This window comes from Cetorhinus maximus, chromosome 2 (genome assembly GCF_964194155.1).
Source record: "Cetorhinus maximus chromosome 2, sCetMax3.hap1.1, whole genome shotgun sequence".
NCBI classification, from domain to species: domain Eukaryota; kingdom Metazoa; phylum Chordata; class Chondrichthyes; order Lamniformes; family Cetorhinidae; genus Cetorhinus; species Cetorhinus maximus.
The window spans coordinates 85,068,183-85,091,307 of NC_135880.1; the positions used below are offsets into that span (position 1 = coordinate 85,068,183).

Here is a 23,125-nt window from a genome sequence, read left to right on the forward strand (position 1 = left end):
CTCTTGCTTCCTGCCCATTAACTTTCCTTGAATCAACCGTCCTCTTCTGATTTATGCTTTCAGACACCCGTAAACTGCTGCCTGCCCTTCCTCTGGAGCCCCAACAGTGGGGAAGAGAACAACAGCACAAGAGTGATGTGGAAACCTCATTGCTTTTTCTGACACTCACTGCCCTCGGCTTAGATACTGGTTCTGTATTTAGCTTAAAAGCTAGTATTAAGCTGGGATCAGCATATACGTTGGCTGCAACCAGGCCAGGAGTAAACCATGGTTCACTTGCCTGCCCACTGGGGTTTAAGGTGGTAGATGACTACTGCTGTAGAGAACTCATATGAGGACCTTGATGAGGTGGCATAAAGGAGAGCACTGATGGACATGCACACTGAGATGCTAGATATATTGGGTGGTTTGCCAGACAGTCTCCTGTCACTGTCAAGGATCATGGAAGAGTTTGACTCTAACTTGTCAGAGGGTGTGACTTTCACTCTCCAAAGTCTGTTCCATCTCTCTATTGTCCAGGAGATCCATAGGCATCACCACAGCTACCTTCATACCTGTTGCAGTCTTTGCATGAACAGATCACCTGTTCTTCTGCACCCCCTAGCCCCTCACCACTGCGCCCCCACCTGTGAGGATGTAATATCATTCCGTGACAAATGCAGGAACTCACTGAAACACCTCCCCAAACACTCCAGAGTCCTTTCAGACACTTCTCAATAGAAAAGGTTCCAAAAGTGTAACTTGCATGCAATCAGGGAGCTTGGTCCTTTAAATAATGCTACTGCAACGCCCATCTTGCAGCTTCTTTTCATGAACAGACATCATAGATGTTGCCTACATGTCACATGAAAGTGTTGGACTGTTTGATGTCAGGATAGCGCCAAATCAGTGTTTTCTGGTGCATGTACAGGATGTACCTGCGCACATCTATATTCTTGGAGAATGCCATGCAGGTAACAACCAGCAGCACAATCTGGCCTGGGAAGCCCAGATAGGTCCACAGCTCTAGTGGTGCTTTGCAAGTGAATTCCCGAATCCTATGTGTTTATATTGTGTTATTGAAGTAGTGGCAATAATATTGGATAATAATTTTTTGTGGCAAGCATATACAAGCTTTACTGAGTGATCATAACTGCACTGGGCATCATTGCACACACGTACTATTACATATAAGTATGCAGCACAATTGCACTTTCTGTATTGAAAAATATCATTGGCCAGGATTTAATGGGGTGGGGGAGATGGGGGGTTGTTGTGGTTGGTGAGGGTAGTAGTGAATGTTGCTGTGGGGGCAGGCCCCTCCATGGGCCGCAGGGAGGCCGATCAGGAGGTCCCCTTGCTCTGAGCCAGCAAACAGGCTGCCAGGGTATACTGATAGTCTTCCCATCTTGCAGATGGCCTATGCACCATTGTTAAATTGCCAGCGATGACAGGAAGAGGCTCTCAATTTGCCACTTAAGGGCCTCAAATGCTATTGATCAGGAGGGCCATCCACCACCTTTCCTACTGATGTTAAAATGCCTTTGGTGCCAGGAAGATGATGGGCACACAAACTGCCACACCTACCACCCCACCTGATTTTTTCACACACCTTTCTGGCTCTCAGCATGCTCTTTAAAGTGTCATGCAACCCCGATCATTGTGTCTAAAACCATTGTTAGATTATTGTCAGAATTTTCCATGCCTGCTGGCGTTGGGTGTGTTTGGCGGCGTGAGCTGACAATATGGCGGGAAGCCCAAAAATCGGCTTCACAACGTCATGAAACCAGTTTGCTATCATCCGCTCTGCCCGTCAATGGCGGGCCGCACTTCCCACTATTGGACATCGGGAACCTTGTTGTAATAAATCTTCACGTCATTATAAACCCAGCTCACCAGAATCATCCCACCATGCTGGATCATCCGAACACATTGGTGTGATTGCATGGCAACATGTTTCACAACTGTACATTAGCGACCATGCACCTGGTGAGCTGCACTTTGCTCAAGACTTCGAGGTTTGTTTGCCTACCTTGCTTCAGGCAGCACTCGCAGTCATCAGCTCCAGGCTTTGCAGGCAGCACCACAGCACTTTTAAGGGGGCTGACGGGCGGGTCTCTACCTACCAGACCAGCCGTAAGGCAGGGATGGTTCTTCAATGGCTGCAGGGCCCTAAGGCTAGGGAAAGGGGGAGAAGTGACCTCAGGCAAGGGAAGAGGCTGCAGGGTGAGGGCTGTACTGGAGAAGGGGGTATCCCAGGGTGTGTGGGGGGGCACAAGTTGATCATTGCAAGTGGCTTCAAGATCTTGAGGGCTGAGGAGGCAGCCTCCAAAGGAAATGAAGCCAGATGGAGATATGAAGGTGTGTGTGAGAGTGAGTGGTGATGTCCCTTGAGCTGGCAGTGTGTGAGATGCCAGTGAATGTGTGATGGGCTTGAGTGTGTCAGTTTAGAGTGATGAGATGGTTGCCCTACCCTGGCAGCACAGAAGAGATTATTCATCCTCTTTCTGCACTGGACGGCCAACCTCTTCACTGCAGCATTGGCATTGATCACCACTGCCATTGCCTACCAAGCTGTAGTGGTAATGTTGTTGCCCCTCCTGTGGCCAGAGCGGGTGCAGAGGACATCACAGTGAGCCTCCACGACGTCCAAAAGGTGCTCAAAGGATGCATCCCTAAACTGGGGGGGCTGCAGTCTTCTTGCCTTTTGGGGCCATGTCTTCTTTGCAGCAGTCCTGGGCTTGAAGCACTGAGAGGTGTGCACGCGGCTGCAGTTTAAGTGTGGCGCTCGGCCTGTGAAAAAGCAAAGTGATGGTGTGGTGGGTTAATGAGAGCCCGCCCACCATCAAAAGATGAATGCATAATTAATGAGGTGGGATTGGGACACCATTGTGGGCAATGGGTAAAATGTCCTTTTCCCTGCCCACTAATGCATTTAGTGCAAATCTGGGACAATTCTGTCCTATATGTGATGTGACACAAATCTCCCTTTAAATTGACATATAAGCTCTGAGTCTTTGTGAATCTATCAGACCTGTTTGTAACATGAGAACTCAATCTGTGTCAGAAAATGTAATTCTGTCACAGAAATGTGACTTTGTTACTTGGTGCATTACCATTGTACATTTTACAGCTTTATTTAAAAGCTTATATGGCTCTCTCAGAGAAGTTAGCAAGGGTACTCCTTCATGTGCAATTGTTCTTCAGATTATGAAGCTTTAAAGTTCAATGGCTGTAAGCGTGCCATAAATGGTCTTAGTGTCTCTGGGGAAAGAAAATTAACCAGGGTGCTATTCTTGATTGCCTGATTGCCATCCAGTGTTACCTGTGGATGTCTGATGAGAATATGATTGAGTTCTTCTCAAGTTATGTGGGGAATGACCATTTAAGGGAAACACAAGTTTTGATGTTGTGCGTTGTGTTGTATCTCAGCATAACTCGCTGCCTTAGGAAGGGAGGAGGAGAATAATGGAGGAAAGATCTCTTATAAATAGCATAAACATTAAGGTGAAGTGCTTCCAAGCTCCATCATTATGCTAGTGTGGGTGTTTTTACTTTAAATTGAGATTATTAGTTACCGTAAGCGGACATGAGAATGAACTACAATATGGAAAAACAGCACGCAAATGCGATTAACATTTTTGGCATTATTAAAATCTATAAATTTGATTGATGTAAGAAATCATAAAAATTCTTGTCCCATACACAGAATTCAGCCAATGGGTCCAAATACCTTCCATTTGGTCCAACAAAGTAAATAATGCATTTTAAACATGAAGAAAATCCTTCAGACAGATCCTGTATGCATTTTGGTTCAATTATTTTGTAACTCTGCTTTCTCTTGTACAAATTATATCTATTGAATTTGGCATCTTTATCAGACTGAATAGTCAATGCCAACTCCAGCTATGCTCATAACTTTTGCAGATCCATTCTAGGAAATGCTAGGCCAAGTTTTATTAAAAGAAACATCAACTGCTGTCTTTCTATTCTTCCAGCAACTGCTTCTTCTGGACCCTTGCCAAAAATGTCTCCCATAACTTCGATGAATCCTCCTTCCTACCTCTCTTCTGTCCTTACATCACTTTTTTTTAAATCTGAAAGAGGAGCTGACCATTTTGCCTCACTTTTTGCTACTTATTCTAAGCTTGGCAAAGAATGTGTTTCATCTTGTTATAATATTATGATGGCCATCAAGTTTTATAACTGAACTCCAATGTAATCTGTTGTCAAGAAAACAAGAGATTATAATATTTTTATTCTGGTAATAATCCTGGCATATTTTCTTATGTACTGGAAGTCAGGCTGCAATTGGATTAAGGGCTAGAGTGATGGCAAGAGTCTAAAGTCAACAGTAAGAAGTGGTTTTGATATGTTAATGAACCAAGATGAACTGCAATCAGAGTTTACATAAATCAATAATAGGAATCATTTGAATTGAGCTGTTTTAGTTCAAAGGATGATATATGAAGGTTGTATGAAGGTGCAAGGAAGTAAGGTAAAAATAGGGTAAAAGCAAAAAACTGTGGATGCTGGAAATCCAAAATAAAAACAAAAATAAAAATACCTGAAAAATCTCAGCAGGTCTGACAACATCTGCGGAGAGGAACACAGTTAACATTTCGCGTCTGTATGACTCTTCAACAGAACTAAGGAAAAATAGAAGAGAGGTGAAATATAAGCTGGTTTAAGCGGGGGGGGGGTGGGGGGACAAGTAGAGCTCGATAAAAGGCCAGTGATAGGTGGAGATTGCCAAAAGATGTCATAGACAAAAGGACAAAGAGGTGTTGACGGTGGTGATATTAGCTAAGAAATGTGCTAACAGGTGACATTAAGGGTAGAAAGCAGGACGAGCAAGGTACAGATAGCCCTAGTGGGGGTGGGGTGGGTGGAAGGGATCAAAATAGGCAAATCTCCACCTATCACTGGCCCTCTTTCCAGCTCTACTTGTACCCCCCCCCCCCCTCACCCCACCCCCCCACCTTAAACCAGCTTATATTTCACCTCTCTTCTATTTTTCCTTAGTTCTGTTGAAGAGTCATACGGACTCGAAATGTTAACTGTGTTCCTCTCTGCAGATGCTGTCAGACTTGCTGAGTTTTTCCAGGTATTTTTATTTTTATTTTTGTGTTAAAAATAGGGTAAGTTTGTTTTTACAAGTCTAAGAGCTAAAGTAAAGAACGATTTAATCAATTCTGGGAGTGAAACATTTCTGAAGAGACTTGTTGAAACAATAGAAAGATCAATGGAAAGGAACACATTTAAGGAAATACTGAAGCCTATGTGAGAGGGCAGCTACTCCGATCTCCCAGCAGGATGGCTGGTCAGAACTCCAAGAAAACAGTGTGAACAAAACCAGACCTGAAGACCCAGTTGCTGTCAGCCTCAGAGGACACCCCAAGGAAAAAAGATACTGTGTGGTAAAAATTACTAGAATTCTATAGGGGGGAATTTTCTCCCTGTCGGGGGTGCTGAGTAGGAGTGGGCATGGGCGGGCGTGCAGTTGATCGCCGCCCGCAATTGGCTGCGAGCCGCCATTTTACGTGGGCGGGCTAATTAAGGCCCGCCCACTGTGAAGTGCACCCGGAAGCGCTGAGCGCTCCCTGTGCGTGCAGGGGGGAGTAGGCTGAGCATGCACGTGAAAGAGCGCAGAAATCTCCCTGAGGCACAGATTAGTTTGATTTTGAAAAATTTAAATAAAGAAAAAAAAATTTTAAGACATGTCCCCTCATGTGACAGTGTCACGTGAGCTGGGACATGTCTATGAATTTTAGTAAAAAAATTTTATTAAACTTTAAAAATCTTCATGAAACCTCATCTCGCCCGTGGATGAGGTTTCATGATAAATGCGAAGGCCACCTGGGCGCTTCGCCTGCCTGCCAACCTTAAGGACAGCTCTGTTAATTCCTTTAATTGATACTTAAATGCTTTATTAGGCCATTGACAGTTTGGTGAGAGCGCAGCTGACAACGGTGTGCACACGCCGAACTGAGGATCTGAATGACGCGCGGTGGCGTTGGGACGCACGTTCAATGCAACCACGTGTCATTTTATGTGTCAGCGAGTGGGACCTGCCCCTGCATGCTGACCCGAAGACTCTGGCCATAGATTTTAAAATCCAAAAGGATATTGGCTGAACAGAAAAGGGAAAGGTTAGCTCTGAGCGTAGTTAATTAAGGTTTATGGGACTGTTTTAAAGTACTGTTTACTGTGTAAAGCCATTCTTGTTTTTAAGTGTAATTCTTTTTTTCTTTTGTTCTTTTAATAAATGTTTACTTTACTATAAGATCATTACATGTAGTCAGTGACATCATTCCCTGATTTCAAAACCTCACCTCTCACTGTAGAAATTGCAAAAACGTTTTGGCAGCTGCTTCAAGTTTTCCTCTGTGATTTGGGCAGCTCGGTATTTACTATCAGCCATGCCATAACAACGTGCTGATGATGATATTCCCTCATCATTCTCAAAGTTTGTGGCTTCAAATTTGTACCTATATCCTGTCATCCCATTTCATTTATTCCCTGAATATATGCTTGGGTTCATTCAATCCATTGGAAAACTAATTGCTTTACATTAGAGGGCAAGCCTGTTGTAGAAGATCGCAATTGGAGGCCATTGGGGATTGTCCTCAGCAACCAGGAAACATTGTGAGCTGATGCAATGGTGGGTGGAGGGGATTGGACCAGCAATTGGGAGGCAGCAAGGACTGAGGAACATTGCGGGTTGATGGTGTGGTGGCGCGGAGGGAATTGGATCAGAAATTGAGAAGGAAAGGAGACCAGGAGACATCAAGGGTTTGTGCACTTGGGAGTCAGATAGTTGGGTCAGGAGGGGAAGGAGACCAGGAATCAATGTATGTTGGTCTGTTCTCACTCATGTTAAAGAATACCTTCTTAACCTGGGTTGCCTTTAATATTTCAACATGCAACGTGCAACGCAGAGGCCAACAATATACATAACTGATCTAGCACATCTGCATGTTTAATAATATTCCTTTTGTTTGCAGAGAACGGGTCCCTGCTTATCAATGTAAGTCATTTGCAGCAAGTGTAAATGAGCCACATTACAAGCTCGACTGATTATCTTAAATTGGTTATTACTATGGCTGTTAGCACACTCAGGATTGTTCAGTAAGTGTTGCCCAATCACGGAATCACAAGTAATAGTGGACGCTTTGTTTTGGCTTTTGCAAGTGTGGTTGTTTGGGTACAGTCTGTACTTTACCTATTTGATTTGCTTGATTCAATCATCCAATCATTGAGATGTGTAGCCTTTGTAGCTGGCATTGCACCAGTACTGAAATTCATACACTATATTGCTCAATTGTATGGTATGGAACATCTTTTTGGACTGATGGCAGCATGCTGTTAATGGAAACATAAGTAGCCACTGCATAGTAGCAGCATGAAAAAGCCTGCATAACCTGTTCAAATTTTTTGAGATACTTCGCCTTTCCAGGGTAATTTGAGGGAGACTGGGCACTTTTCAGGCCTGAAGGTTTTCTTCCATTGACGGTCATATATAATGTAGTTTACTCTGTTAATAGCTTTTGCATTAAGAATCATATCTTGATTTCCAGTGCTTGAAAATATTGAGCTCAAAGATTTAATGAGAAATATGAAGGTGCTTCAAGCACTTTGTTCTTGTATAAGTGTTTTATAAACTTTGCTTCCATGCTCACAAGTTTCATACCTTCCAAGTTTTCATCTGCATAGCTCAATGTTTTTTTTTGCATCCCAGCTAACCACACACACATGATCAGAATGCTTTCCAGGCTCTTATGAATGCTCAGTGTTCAAGTAGTGCCTCTACGCGAGAGGTAATATTATGATCTTAAACTCCTGGCTGCGAATTGCACTAATTGAGAGTACATAACTAATTCTTCTTTTTAATTCATATATGGAGTGTGGGCGTCACTGGTAATGTCAGCATTTATTGCCCATCCCTAAGTTCCATTGAGTGGTGGTGAGCTGCCTACTTGAATGCAACTAAGTGGCTTGTTAGACCATTTCAGAGGGCAGTTGATAGTCAACTGCGTGTTGTGGATCTGCAGTCATGTATGGGCCAGACCAGGTAAGGACAGCAGCTTTCCTTTCTGAAAGGACATCAGATGAGTTTGTACAACAACCCAATAGTTGCATGATTAACATGACTGATACTTGCTTCCAGATTTTATGTAATTAATTGAATGTAACATTTCCAGTTGCTATGTGGGAGTTGAACTTTAGAAGGAGATGAACCACGTATATGAGTATCTCCAAGAGGCATTCTAGGTGGATAAAGTTTCTTGCAGGGAACATATTTACCCTGTGAATAAATCCAATAATGTGTCCTGTACCTCAGGCAGAGCAGACAAAGTTAGGGACAAGTTCCGAAAGAATAATATTTTTAAAAAGAAACAAAATGGGTCAGAAATGTTAAGAACACAAATGAAAGGCAGGCACACCACAGCAATACTAAGACCGAAGGCATAGCCAAGTATTCTTGACATAGGCTGAGGTGCAGGGAATCTTTCTCAGGAAATTGCAAGCCTGCTGTTTATGATATTCCAACCGTTTAAATGAAGAATGGAGAAATCAGACATTCAACAAATATAACTTTAGTTTTTTAGGATCAATGAGGTTGGTCAGCAGTAATTATGAGCTTAATCCATCGTAAAAAACCTTAGGCGGATTTAATGTGAGCTGGGAGATGGGAGGGCTGTATGATCAGGAGGGAAGGTGGAGACCTGTCGTCTTCCTGACTCCCCTTGATTAAGTCCAAGATGGAAAATGCTGAGCATGGCTTTCCCCACTGGAAGCTAACTGAGGCACTTAAATAAACACTTAAAGGTCTCTTCCCCCTGCTGGTATTCAACCTTTGGTGTTAGGAGAGGGGTCCTTCCGACTTGGGCAGCCCATGTCTGATGGAGAGATCCACTTGTGGCGAGGGCAGCGTACCTGTGAACACCCGTGCCTACCCTTAATACGAGCCCCCCCTCCTCTCTCTTGCCAGGGCTTCACCAACTGACCTGGTAAGGGAGCCTCACCCGACATCATTCCAGGCTCCAGCGACACTCCTGCAGCCTGGGCCTTCTTCAGCACTGGCAATGGCCTCTGCTCCAAGTGGCGCTGCTGATACTTGACTGCCACTGGCCTCTGGTTGGCCTGTAGCTTTTTAAAAATTTGTTCATGGGATGTGGGCATCACTGACTAGGCCATTTACTGCCCATTCATAGTTGCACTTGAGAAGGTGGTGGTGAGTTGCCTTCTTTAACCAGTGCAGTCCATGTGATGTAGGTACACCACAGTGCTGTTAGGGAGGGAGTTCCAAGATTTTGACACAGCGACAGTGAATTAATGATGATATATTTCCAAGTCAGGATGTTGAGTGGTTTGGAGGGGAAATTTCACGTGTTGGTGATCCCATGTGTCTGCTGACCTTGTTCTTCTTGATATTAACGGTCATGGGTTTGGAAGGCGCTGTCTAAGGAGGCTTTCTGAGTTCCTGCAGTGCATCTTGTAGATGGTACATACTTCTGCCACTGTGCATCGGTGGTTGAGGGAGTGAATGTTTATGGATGGGATGACAATCAAGCAGGCTTCTTTGTTCTGGATGGTGTCTCATCCAGGCAAGTGGAGGGTATTCCATGACCATCCTGACTTGTGCCTTGTAGATGGTGGACAGACTTTAGGGAGTCAAGAGGTGAGTTACTCACTGTAGGATTCCTAGCCTCAGACCTGCTCCTGTAGCCACAGTATTTATATGGCTAGCTCAGTTTCTGGTCTATAGTAACTCCCAAGCTGTTGATAGTGGGGGATTCAGTGATGATAAAGCCATTGAAGGTCAAGGGGAGATGTTTGGACTCTTTCTTGTTGGAGATGGTCATTGCCTGACACTTGTGTGCCATGAATATTACTTGTCACTTATCAGCCCAAGCCTGGATATTGGCCAGGTCTTGTTTCATTTGGACATGGACTGCTTCAGTATCTGAGGAGTCGCGAATGGTGCTGAACATTGTGTAATCATCAGCAAACATCCCCACTTCTGACCTTATAATGGAATGAAGGTCATTGATGAAGCAGCCTAGGACACTACCCTGTGGAACTTCTGCAGTGATGTCCTGGAGCTGAGATGATTGACCAACAACAATCACAACCATCTTCCTTTGTGCTAGGTGGACAGTTTTCCCCCTGATTCCTATTGACCCCACTTTTGCTAGGGCTCCTCAGTGCCATATTCAGCCAGATGCTGCCTTGATGTCAAGGGCAGTCACTTTCACCTCACCTCTGGAATTTAGTTCATTTGCCCATGTTTGAACCAAGGCTATAATGAGGTCAGGAGCCTGGTCCTGGCAGAACCCAAACTAAGGGTCAGTAAGCAGGCGATTGCTAAGCAAGTGCTGCTTAATAGCACTGTTAATGACCTCTTCCATCACTTTACTGATGATCAAGATTAGACGGAATTGGCAGGGTTGGGGGAGGAGCGGGGCAATGGGGGTGGTGGTGGTGGTAATTGGCTGGGTTGGATTTGTCCTGCTTTTTGTGTACAGGACAATTTTCCACATGGCCGGGTAGATGTGTAACGTGTAATGTGTAATGTGGTAGATGTACAACTAGCTGTACTGGAACAGTTTGGCTAGGGGCGAGGCAAGTTCTGGAGCACAAGTTTGCCAGAATATTGTCAGGGCCCATAGCCTTTGCAGTATCAAGTGATAGGCCATGAGGTTACAGATTTGGTTGAGTATAATTCTGCTGCTTCTGCTGGCCCACAGTGCCTCATGTTGCCCAGTCTTATGGGTGAAATTTTTACGGCATTGGGATTTTACGTTCCTGCCAAAGTCAATGAGGTTTAGAATATCTATCCGCATTTTACGGCCCCATCCCCACCGAAACAGGGCCGTAAAATTCTGCCCTAAGTTGCTAGATCTGTTTGAAACCTATTCTATTTAACACGGTAGTAGTACCACACAACATGATGGAGGGTATCCTTAATGCGAAGACAGGACCTTGTCTCCATAAGGACTATGTGGTGGTCACTTCCACTTATACTGTCATGGACAGATGCATCTGTGGCAGGCAGGTTGGTGAGGTTGAAGTCAAGTATGCTTTTCCCTCTTGTTGGTTCCCTCACCACCTGCCGCATACACAGTCTAGCAGCTATGTCCTTTGGGACATGGCCAGCTTGATCAGTAGTTCTGCTGCTGAGCCATTGACATTAAGTCCCCCATCCAGAGTACATTCTGCACCCGTGCCACCCTCAGTGGTGTTCTACATGGAGGGGTGGGGAGTGGTACATGATAATCCACAGGAGGTTTTCTTGCCCATGTTTGACCTGATGCCATGAGACTTCATGGGGACCAACATCGATGCTGAGTACTCCCAGAACAACTCCCTCCTGACTGTATACCACTGTGCCACCACCTCTGCTGGTTCTGTTGTGCCGGGGATGGTGATTGTGGTGTCTGGGACATTGTCTATAAGATATGATTCCGTGAGGATGACTACGTCAGGCTGTTGCTTGACTAGTCTGTGAGACAGCTCTCCCAACTTTGGCACTAGCCCCCAGATGTTGGTAAGGAGGACTTTGCAGGGTCGACAGGGCTGAGTTTGTCGTTGTCATTTCTGGTGCCTTGGTTGATTTTAGTTCCATTCCTTTTAGGCTTTTGTTATGGTATAGCAGGTGGTATTTGCCACACTGACCAAATCCCACGCTATCACAATGATTTTGCAATTTGTATTTATTACTAGAAGGTTTGTGCACTGAAGTCAGAAGTAATGAGTACACTACCTTTCGAGATTTTAAAGATTAAATTAGAACATTTATTAACAAAAGAAAATAAAACTTAAACACACAAAACTATAGTTGCACAGTTACATTTAGTTTTCCAACAGTTCTCACAAGATTTCTACTTAACTAGACTCCCCTTTACACCCCCCTTTCAGGCAACTGTCCAAATAGATTCTTCATCTACAAAACATCCAGCAATATTGCCACAAGCACCCACTGTTACTATAAGGGAGGTGTTCCACAGCTTCTCTCTCCCTCTTACTTGACAATGGAACTCCAAAGGCTTCTAACATAACCTTTGTTACTGGAATAGCAAATTTCTCCAGTGTGGCTCGAGGCTTTTTTTATAAGACTGTTTCACACAGTGCACCTTTCAAGATTTCACATGGCCATGCCTCATACAGCCTTCCATCTTTCTTTAAATACATTTTCTCCCTTTTGATGTATAAATCCCATTGTTTCACCCTTACTTTGGGAGGTACTTCTCCCAGAATATTAAAATCTTTCATGTTGGCAATATGGCCAGCACTTTTGGGAAAAATAAACTTAATAACCTGGCCTTCTTCACCTTGCCAGTTGTAAACATCTTATCATGTCCCTTTGCCAATCAAACAACCTCTCAACTTATCTAAAAATGCAAATTCCATTCACACAGTATCTGCTGGGACTTAACCCGAGTTTACCCATCTCCATTTCAAATGCCTGTGTTATACCTAATGGCCTCTTGATGATTCAAAACTTGCAGCCTGACTGTCTGCTGTTTAATTAAACTAAACACACGCACAAACATATATACACATAGTCCCAATAAACCTACTTCAGTGTCCCACAGTAATATTAGGAAAAAAAAATGATATTTCCTTTATACTTTTTAGACGTTTGATACAACTGAATGGCTGGCTAGGCCTTTTCAGAGTCAACCACATTGCTGTGGATCTAGGTAAGGACAGCAGATTTCCTTCCCTAAAGGGCACTAGTGAACCAGATGGGTTTTTAATGACAATTGATTCATGGTCATTGTTGGACTTTTAATTCCAGATATTTATTGAATTAAAATTTCACCACCTGCCATGGTGGAATTCAAACCCAGGTCCCCAGAGCATTATCCTCAGTCTCTGGAGTACTAGTCTAGTGACAACACCACTACACCTCCTCCTCCCCCTAATTGAACTGCATTCTCCATGGCAACACCTCCAACAATCAGAGTCCACTTGCCAACCAATCAGCACTCACCTTTCATGCAGAATAAATTGTTGTTCTCCTGTTACTGTTGGTAATTTTTTTGCGAGCTATCCTGATGAGTGCAAGGCAAAAATCTTCAATAGCATGTCTCTTTTTTCAGCAATACTCATGCCTGATCAGTGTTAAATCAGGTTGAGAGGACTTGCAATGGCCACAGTCGGGCTGGTTGATGGACCCACCATGATGAGCATTAAATTCCACCCCCGCTACATCTCATTAAAATGTTTAGCTTTGTCAAAGGTTTTTATAGGGACACAGGTAATCTATAGCTGCAAGTTTTCATCAGTCCAGTGATTTCTACTTGACTATAGTCTCGAGGAACTTACAACAGCACACACTATGGGGAAGGGCAGAATCACTGACAGCAGTTTCTGTGCGTATGATGAATCTAGAAGTCGCTTTCAATTTTAGAGTAATGATGACAAACACTAACAGTTTTGCTGTCATTACACCACAAAATCTGAGCCAATGTGTTGTGCGTTCAGGCTGAGTGCTGAACAAGCCATTCAATATGCTATTATTGACGCCAAGAAATAATTGTGTTTCACATAAAGTTACAGCATAGGCAATTGTGGGATTGGAAAGTCATGAGAAAGATTGTTTTAAACACCACAATTTCATGAAATTTATCTTCTTTTAATGATTACAATTGTTTGCACAGTTATTTGAGGTAACAGATGCAGGATTGTGTGCATTTATTATAGCTTTATGAATGATGGTACAATTACTTCACTCCTGGATTGACAAGCTATCATGCTTATTGGATCCTCACTGTTTTTTCCCATCCTGTGCAGGTAGTTGACCAAATAGACCATCTTACCTGTGACCTACAGCTGGAGGAGGAAATGACTGACAGCTCCAAGACTGACACTATAAATAGCACCTCAAGTAGTACAACAGCCTCAAGCCTGGATAAGATCAAAGTGCACTCAGTTAGATCAATTTGCAAGACAACAGTGACTTCATCAGCTATGCTAACCGTGCTAAAGAAAGCCAATCCCCCACCTCCACCTCCACGATTAACCCCCATGCGATGTGAGGAACCCCGCAGACTATCTTACTGTGTTAACCCTCTGACGACCAATGGGGCCTTGCTCCGCAATGGTGCATTCTTGTGTAAGACAGATAAAATGCCAAATGGAGATGTGTGTTGTCTCCCTGGTAGCAATCCAGAAAAAATGCGCAAACAGCCACTGGTGCCCAGAGTTGCTAAAGATAAATGTCCAGAGGTTACACGGGAAAGAGTTCGATTTAATGAGGAAGTTCAGTACCATGGCTACTGTCCGGATTGTGATGTTCAGTATGACATGAGAAACAGGGGCGTGCATTTACATGGTGAATTGAGCAATGCAAAAGGAAAGCCACCGCACCAGTGCCCTCCCCTTGAAAATGGAGGATCAGGCAGTAACTTTAGTAATAATTTCCCAACCATAAAGGCTAAAATCACACCTCCACAGACTGCTCCAAAACCTCAAAAAACTATTCTGAGGAAGACAACAACCACAACAGTTTGATGCAAGGATCATGTAAACTATTTTGTATCCTAACGAATTGAGCACTTTCTACTCGAGCAATAAAGAGCCAAAACACATTATACCCAGCGTTCTCCAGTGAAGTGACACAGAAGAAATCATGGTAAGTGCATCCATTTCTACTTTCAAATGTTTCCATTGTTTGTGCCAGTAGTTTTGCAGTTGAATCATGTACTCTACATAGTGCACTATACTGGTTGTTTGATAGCTATAAACATCAACGTATTGAAATGCAGCATAACATCACTCTCTGTTGGCTCTTACAGATCATTAAAAAAATCATGTGACAATATTCATCCGAAACATAATCATCTCCATTGTGATAGCTGTATTTATTCTCATTGCAGTACTTAGTTAACATTATTTACCAACAAAGTCAATTTACCTGTATTAATAATTAAGTCAAGCTAACTTTGCGCTAGTTTATTCCTGATTCAATAATAATATTGTAATCATTACAGAGCAAGGTGCTACAAAAAACAATCAAGATGTCACTTTGGTATATAAGCCACTTCCTATTTTTATAGCTGTTCAGTTAAAAACCCAAAACTACACTTTTTTAAGTTACACCCATATAATTTAAAGATATAAAAACATAATTATATACCACCATGCTCTGTCAGAATAAAATGCATTTACTAAAAATACAATGCTGCAATACTGAGATGATGGAGCCTATGAGATTTAATGAACCTAATTGAAGGACTTGAATTAAATTCTTACAGTGTAATACTTCCGTAAGGAACAGAAATTTTCATTTGCCACTGTACATAACTCACACAGTGCTAATAATGGAAGCAGGATGTAAATCGTGCTTTGAAACCATTTTCCATGAGACAGATATAGAAAGAGAATAAGTGGTCTTATTAAATTGCTGCAATAAGCCCAAAATACTTAGTGTTCCATCTTTTACCAATTATACTGTTTTGGTTGTTCTGCAGATTTTCACTGGAAGCATATTGTTGTTTGTTGGTTATTAACTTATGTAACTGTCCTTTGTGCTTGATTTTTTATATTTTTCATATATAAATATATATATATATTAGTTTTGAAACAAATGTACAGAAAATTAGAATCAACCCATCCCATGCACTTCAGAGAACAGTTCATTATAAAGACATCATGATGAAAAAGTCTTACACAAAACTTCATCCAGTAAGTTAAATATTCACAAACATCATTATGTCAAACATATGGAATCAGTGTAACTCTTTAACAAGTGCAAGGCCAGATTAAGTATTGAACAAGTTGTTCTGCAAACAGCAGTAACTTCCATTTTTGTTTACACTGCTGGTACTTTTTTTGTTGTTGCTTTTAACTTCACAAATGTGCACTTTTCTTTACAAATAATACAATTTTGGTTGAGCTATTTATTGCTGGGACTGGCTGAACCATGAAAAGCATTATAAATTCCTGCTCTGCTCTGTCAAAATTGTTCACTATTCCAGGAATGCAAAGATAATCCCCAGGCTTCTCTTCTCCACTACAAACCATCTTGTGGAAACCTTCTTCTCTACCTCCTCCAACCTCACCCCAACAATAAGCGCAAGGAACTCATATGCTTCTTTGTCAATAATCTTGAAACCATCTCATCAGCTACATGTGTTTCTTCCTTCTCTTCTTCTAATTCAACAAGTTAACCTTCCTCTAAGTTTTCCTCCGCCCCTTGCTCTAGTCCTGAACTTGCATCTTTCTCTGGTTTCTATCCCATCTTCCCTCATGCTCACTGCAAGCTCATCTTGCCCACAAGACCCATCCCCTGCTGCCTTGAAAACTATTCCTGCCAATTTGCTGACCACCTAACTTCTCTTCCTAGTCCTCATGAAAGCTGATAATGTTAATGTTTTCCTTTCAGGTACTGTCTCCGTCCCTTACAAATTTGTCATTATCACCCTATCCTCAAAAAACCTATCCTTGGCACCTCTGCCGTTGCAAGCTAGCACCCCATGTCCAATCCCCCTTTCCTCTCCAATGACCTTCAATATGTTGTCATCTCCCAAATCTGTGCCCAAGTTTCCCCTAACTCCTATGTTTGAACCTGATGCCACAGCCCTGAAATGGCCTTTACCAAAGCCACAAATGACATCCTATATAAATGTGACCATGGTAAACTATCTAACCCTCCTCATTCTTCTTGACCTGTCTGCAGCCTTTGGCATGGTTGACCATACCATCCTCCACCAATTGTCTCTCCACCTTCATTCAGCTTGCCTCACCTGGTTTCATTCTTATCTATACAACCATAAGCTTAGAATTATCTGCAATTGGTTCTCTTCCTCTTCCCTTACTATAACCTGTGGAGTCCCCCAAGGATTTATCCTTATACTCTTTCTATTTATCATTGACATGCTGCCTCTAGGCAACATCATCTGAATATACAATGTCAAGTTCTACATGTCAAGCTCTTCGCTACAGCAGGTAGTGAGGGAACCAACAAGAGGGAAAAACATACTTGACCTCATCCTCACCAACCTGCCTGCCGCAGATGCATCTGTCCATGACAGTATCGGTAGAAGTGACCGCCGCACAGTCATTGTGGAGACGAAGTCCCACCTTCACATTGAGGATACCCTCCATCGTGTTGTGTGGCCACCGTGCTAAATGGGATAGGTTTCAAGCAGATCTAGCAACTCAAGACTGGGCATCCATGAGGTGCTGTGGGCCATCAGCAGCAGCAGAATTGTACTCGAACACAATCTGTAACCTCATGGCTGGGCATATACCCCACTCCACCATTATCATCAGGGTAGGGGATCAACCCTAGTTCAATGAAGAGTGCAGGAGGGCATGCCAGGAGCAGCACCTGGCATACCTAAAAAAGTGGTGTCAACCTGGTGAAACTATAAAACAGGACTACTTGCGTGCCAAACAGCATAAGCAGCAAGCAATAGACAGAGCTAAGTGATCCCACTACCAACGGATCAGATCTAAGCTCCGCAGTCCTGCCACATCCAGTCATGAATGGTGGTGGACAATTAAACAACTCACTGGAGGAGGTGGCTCCACAAATATCCCCATCCTCAAAGATGGAGGAGCCCAGCACAGCAGTGCAAAAGGTAAGGCTGAAGCATTCACAACAATCTTCAGCCAGAAGTGCCGAGTGGATGATCCATCTTGGCCTCCTCCAGAGGTCCCCAGCATCACAGATACCAGTCTTCAGCCAATTTGATTCACTCCATGTGATATCAAGAAACGGCTGAAGGCACTGGATACTGCAAAGGCTATGGGCCCTGACAATAAAACGGCAATAGTACTGAAGACTTGTGCTCCAGAACTTGCTATGCCCCTAGCCAAGCTCTTCCAGTACAGCTGCAACACTGGCATCTACCCAGCTATGTGGAAAATTGCCCAGGTATGTCCTGTACACGAAAAACAGGACATATCCAACCCGGCCATTTACCACCCCATCAGTCTACGCTCCATCATCAACAAAGTAATGGAAGGGGTCATCAACAGTGCTATCAAGCGGCACCTGCTTAGCAACAACCTTCTCACTGATGCCCAGTTTGGGTTCCACCAGGGCCACTCAGCTCCTGACCTCGTTGCAGCCTTGGGTCAAAAATGGACAAAAGATCTGAACTCCCGAGGTGAGGTGAGAGTGACTGCCCTTGGCAGCAAGGCAACATTTGACCAAGTGTGGCATCAAGGAGCCCTAGCAAAACTGGAGTCGATGGGAATGAGGGGGAAAACTCTCTGCTTGCTGGAGTCATACCTAGCACAAAGGAAGATGGTTGTGGTTGTTGGAGGTCAGTCATCTCAGCTCCAGGACATCACTGCAGGAGTTTCTCAGGGTAGTGTCCTAGGCCCAATCATCTTCAGCTGCTTCATCAATGATCTTCCTTCCATCATAAAGTCAGAAGTGGGGATGTTCACTGATGATTGCACAACGTTCAGTACCATTCGTGACTCCTCAGATACTGAAGCAGTCCATGTCCAAATGCAGCAAGACCTGGACAACATCTAGGCTTGGGCTGACAAGTGGCAAATAACAGGTCAGGTGTCAGGCAATGACCATCTCCAACAAGACAGAATCCGCCCAGCACCCTTTGTTGTTCAATGGCATTACCGCCACTGAATCCCCAATTATCAAAATCCCGGGGATTACTATTGATCAGAAACTGAACTGAACTAGCCATATAAATACTGTGGCTACAAGAGCAGGTCAGAGGCTAGGAATCGTGCGATGAGTAACTCGCCTCCTGACTCCCCAAAGTCTGTCCACCATCTAGACGGCACAAGTCAGGAGTGTGATGGAATACTCCCCACTTGCGTGGATGAGTGCAGCTCCTACAACACTGAAGAAGCTGGACACCGTCCAGGACAAAGCAGTCCGGTTGATTGGCACCACATCCACAAACATTCACTCCCTCCACCACTGACGCACAGTAGCAGCAGTGTGTACCATCTACAAGGTGCACTGCAAGAATTCACCAAGGCTCCTTAGACAGCATCTTCCAAACCCGTGACTACTACCACCTAGAAGGACAAGGGCAGCAGATAGATGGGAACGCCACCACCTGGAAGTTCCCCTCCAAGTCACTCACCATCCTGACTTGGAAATATATCTCTGTTCCTTCACTGTCGCTGGGTCAAAATCCTGGAACTCCCTTCCTAACAGCACTGTGGGTGTACCTACACCACATGGACTACAGCGGTTCAAGAAGGCAGCTCACCACCACCTACTCAGGGCAACTAGGGATGGGTAATAAATGTTAGCCTAGCCAGCGAAGCCCATATCCTGTGAATGAATTTTTAAAAATGTACAGACATCACCCAGCTCTATCTTACCACCATCTATCTTATCACCATCTACCACCGTCCACTGCCTCTGATTTATTGCACTGCCTGCCCACCACCTAGTCATGGATGGGAAAAATTGCCACCAACTAAATATTGGAAAGAGTAAAGCCATTATCTGGGTGCTTCTACAATCTTTATTCCCAGCCATCGAGTCCATCCCTCTCCCTGGTCACTGTCTGAAGCTGAATCAGATTGCTTGTATCCTTGGTACCCTATTTGATCCTAAGATGAACTTTTGACTACTTAACTGCTCCATCATTTCTAGCTCTGTAATCTTTCCCATGTCCACCTGTTTCACTTTGTTGCTGACACCCTCACCCAGGCCATTTTTACCTCTTAACTTGCCTATTCCAATACTCCGCTGGCCAGCCTTCAATCTTCTGCCCTCAAAAAACTTGAACCCGTCCAAAACTCGTTGCTGGTATCCAACCCACACCAAGCCCCTTTTACCTATCACTCCTCTTCTTGCTGACCAACATCGACTCCTGGTCCAGTAAAGCCTCAATTTAAAATTCTCATCCTTGTTTTCAAATGCCTTCACAACCTCATCCCTCCCTATCTCTCTAATTTCCTCCAGCTCTACAACCCTTTGCGATTTCTGCGCTCCGCTAATTCTTATCTCCTGCTCCTCCCCGATTTTATTCACTCTATAATTGGTGGTTTTTCCTTCAGCTGCTGGAACCTAAACTCTGGAATTTCCTCCCCAAGCCCCTCTGCTTCTCCACTTGCCTCTTCTCCTTTGACATATTTCCTGAAACCTATTTCTTTAACCCCAATTGTCTTGGATAAATACAGCACCCAAAACTGCTCCTTCTGTGGCTTGCATTTTGTTTGACAACACCCCTGTGAAGCAATTTGGAAGTTTTACTATGTTAAAGATGCTATATAAATGCAAGTTCTTGTTATTTCTACTTCTAATGTTTAGCATGCATAAAGCCTTCTGTGGTAGCTTCTCTAGGTTGATACCTCCCCTAAGCCATGCCTGATCCATCTTCTTGGCATGTCCTTTTATATTTGAAATTTAACCAATTTTGGTCTCCCTGCCTGAAGGTGATTCAGGAATACGGATGTGCTGGGCCATAAACTTACAGATTGTGCTCCTATACAGTCCTGCTGCTGTTCATGGCTCACATTGCCTCTTGGATGCCCAGGTTTTGGGTGCTGTATTTATCCTTAGCTTATCCCAAACATCACAGCTAAAGTGCAACACTACACAATAGAGGAAGTCCTCATTGTTAGGATAAGACTTTAGCTTCATAGATTGTCACTCCAATCAGAGCCATCGTGGATAAGTGGATCTGTGCTGGGCAGGTTGGTGAGTATGAAGTTGAGTAGGTTGTCTCCTCATGTCAAATCCCTCATCACATTACGCAGCCCAATATGGCAGCTTCTTCCAGAGCAGAGCCAGCTTGGTCAGTGGATGTACAAGCTAGCCACTATTGGTGGTAGAAATTAATGTTCTTCATCCATGGCACTTTGTGGAAGTTGTTTGCAACTGATGGGAATGATAGACCACTTTAAATGATCACATAAAATGGCATTAAAATCATACATAGGTCAGACTGGGTAAAGATTACAAACTCCCTGAAAAATATTGGTGAATCCAGTTTCTTGTGACTATTGTAACTTCCTTGGTTATTGTTCTGGAAGTGAATCATAAATTACCAGATCAAGTAAATACAGTTCCACAACATGTCATTCATGAATTAGGGCCTTGGTTCAAACATGAACAAAAGAGCTGAACTCCAGAGGTGAGGTGAGAGTGTCTGCCCTTGACATCAAGGCAGCTTTTGACCGAGTGCGACATCAAGGAGCCCTAGCAAAACTGGTGTCAATGGGAACCAGGGGGGAACCTCTCTGCTGGTTGGAGTCATACCTAACAAAAAGGAAGATGGTTGTGGGTGTAAGAGGTCGATCATATCAGTTCCAGGACATCACAGATACAAGAGCAGGAGTTCCTCAGGGTAGTGTCCTAGGCCCAACAACCTTCAGCTGCTTCATCAATGACCTTCCTTCCATCATAAGGTCAAAGTGGGGATGTTTGCTGATGATTGCACAATGTTCTGCACCATTCGCAATGACCACTTCCAACAAGAGAGAATCTAACAATTGCCCCTTGACATTCAATGGCATTACCATCGCTGAATCGTCCAATATCAACATCCTGGGGGTTTAATTGACCAGAAATTGAATTGGACTAGCCATATAAATACAATCGCTACAAGAGCAGGTCAGAGGCTAGGAATCCTGCGGTGAGTAACTCACCTTCTGACCCTCAAAGCCTGTCCACCATCTGCAAGGCACAAATCGGGAGTGTGATGGAATACTCTCCACTTGCCTGGATGAGTACAGCTCCAACAACACTCAAGAAGCTCAACACCATCCAGGACAAAGCACCCGCTTGATTGGCACCTCACCCGCAAACATTCACTCCCTCCACCACCAACACACATTGGCAGCGGTGTGTACCATCTACAAGATGCACTGCAAGAACTCACCAAGGCTCCTTAGACAGCAACTTTCAAACCCACACCCACTATCATCTAGAAGGACAAGGGCAGCAGATAGATGGGAACACCACCACCTGGAAGTTCCCCTCCAAGCCACTCACCATCCTGACTTGGATATTTTTCGCTGTTCCTTCACTATCGCTGGGTCAAATTCCTGGAACTCCTTCCTAACGGCACTGTGGGTGTACCTATACCACTTGGACTGAAGGCATCTTACCATCATCTTCTAAGGGTAATTAGGGATGGTCAATAAAGGCTAGCCTGGCCAGTGACACCTACATCCCATGAATGAATAAAAAAAAAATAACTCATGATCTCTGGGTATAAGCCCAGTGGCATGCCAGCCATACTATGGTAAATGTAGTTTATTTGTCACTTCCAGAATGGATTTGAGTGCTTGTGATACTCTACTTATAATACTCACAAATGAGAAAATAGGGGACCCAGGTCAAAACCCAGTGAATTGCCACCCATCACTATTTCCCAGGAAGGGCATTTCTTGTTTATCAGCTTCTAGCTTTTGTAGTAATTTTGAGTCCATCTGGGCAGTCTGTAATGCATTTCATGAGCATTACTGTACATCAACAGCATCACCTGAAGAATTTAATTAACTAAAAATTGAAAATTGATCTAACCTCTTGATTGCACTGGAGTTTCTATTCATTGACTATCAGCAGTGAATCTCACCCATCCCTTGCATAGTCCTCATCCATTAATCCAGAAACCTCTTCAAAGAATTTCAATAGGTTTGTTGTACATATAGGATTGTAATGCAAAAGTGTAGCTAAACAATGTGCTGGCTTTGAAGACGTAGTTCAGGTGTAGTCCAGGTGTATTCGCATGATGGGTAGAGGCAGCACAACAAAATCCAGAGCTCCCTGGATGATGAAAGAGAGAGACAGCAAGATGAAGCAAAAAAATATACGTGTGGCAGATGTCAGATGGATAATGCAATTCTGACTCAGGCTCAATGTAGAAGGTCCAGAGAGGAATTGTGAAAGCAAATAAGAGAAATAAAGAGACAATATGAGAAGAGGCTGGCAGCTAACATAAAGGGGAATCCAAAAATCTTCTACAAGCATATTAACAGTAAAAAGGTGGTAAAAGGAGGAGTTGGGCTGATTATAGATCTAAAAGGGGATTTGCACATGGAGGTGGAGGGCCTGGCTGAAGTGCTAAATGTGTACTTTGTATCTTCCTTTACCAAAGAAGAAGATGCTACCCACATCATGGTGGAAGAGGAGGTAGTTGAGACACATGATAGGTTTAAAATTGATAAGGAGGAGTTATTA

At 43.6% G+C, this 23,125-nt stretch overlaps 1 protein-coding gene across 1 annotated transcript in view; it reads left to right on the forward strand.

Moving 5' to 3' along the window:
• Window positions 1–23,125, forward strand: part of prr16 (proline rich 16) — a 318,647-nt gene that overhangs the window by 161,862 nt on the left and 133,660 nt on the right. The window contains exon 2 of the mRNA XM_078566679.1: window positions 13,786–14,626. Coding sequence (XP_078422805.1) covers window positions 13,786–14,505 — 720 coding nt within the window. The 3' untranslated portion in view covers window positions 14,506–14,626. The remainder of the gene's footprint in view (window positions 1–13,785; window positions 14,627–23,125) is intronic.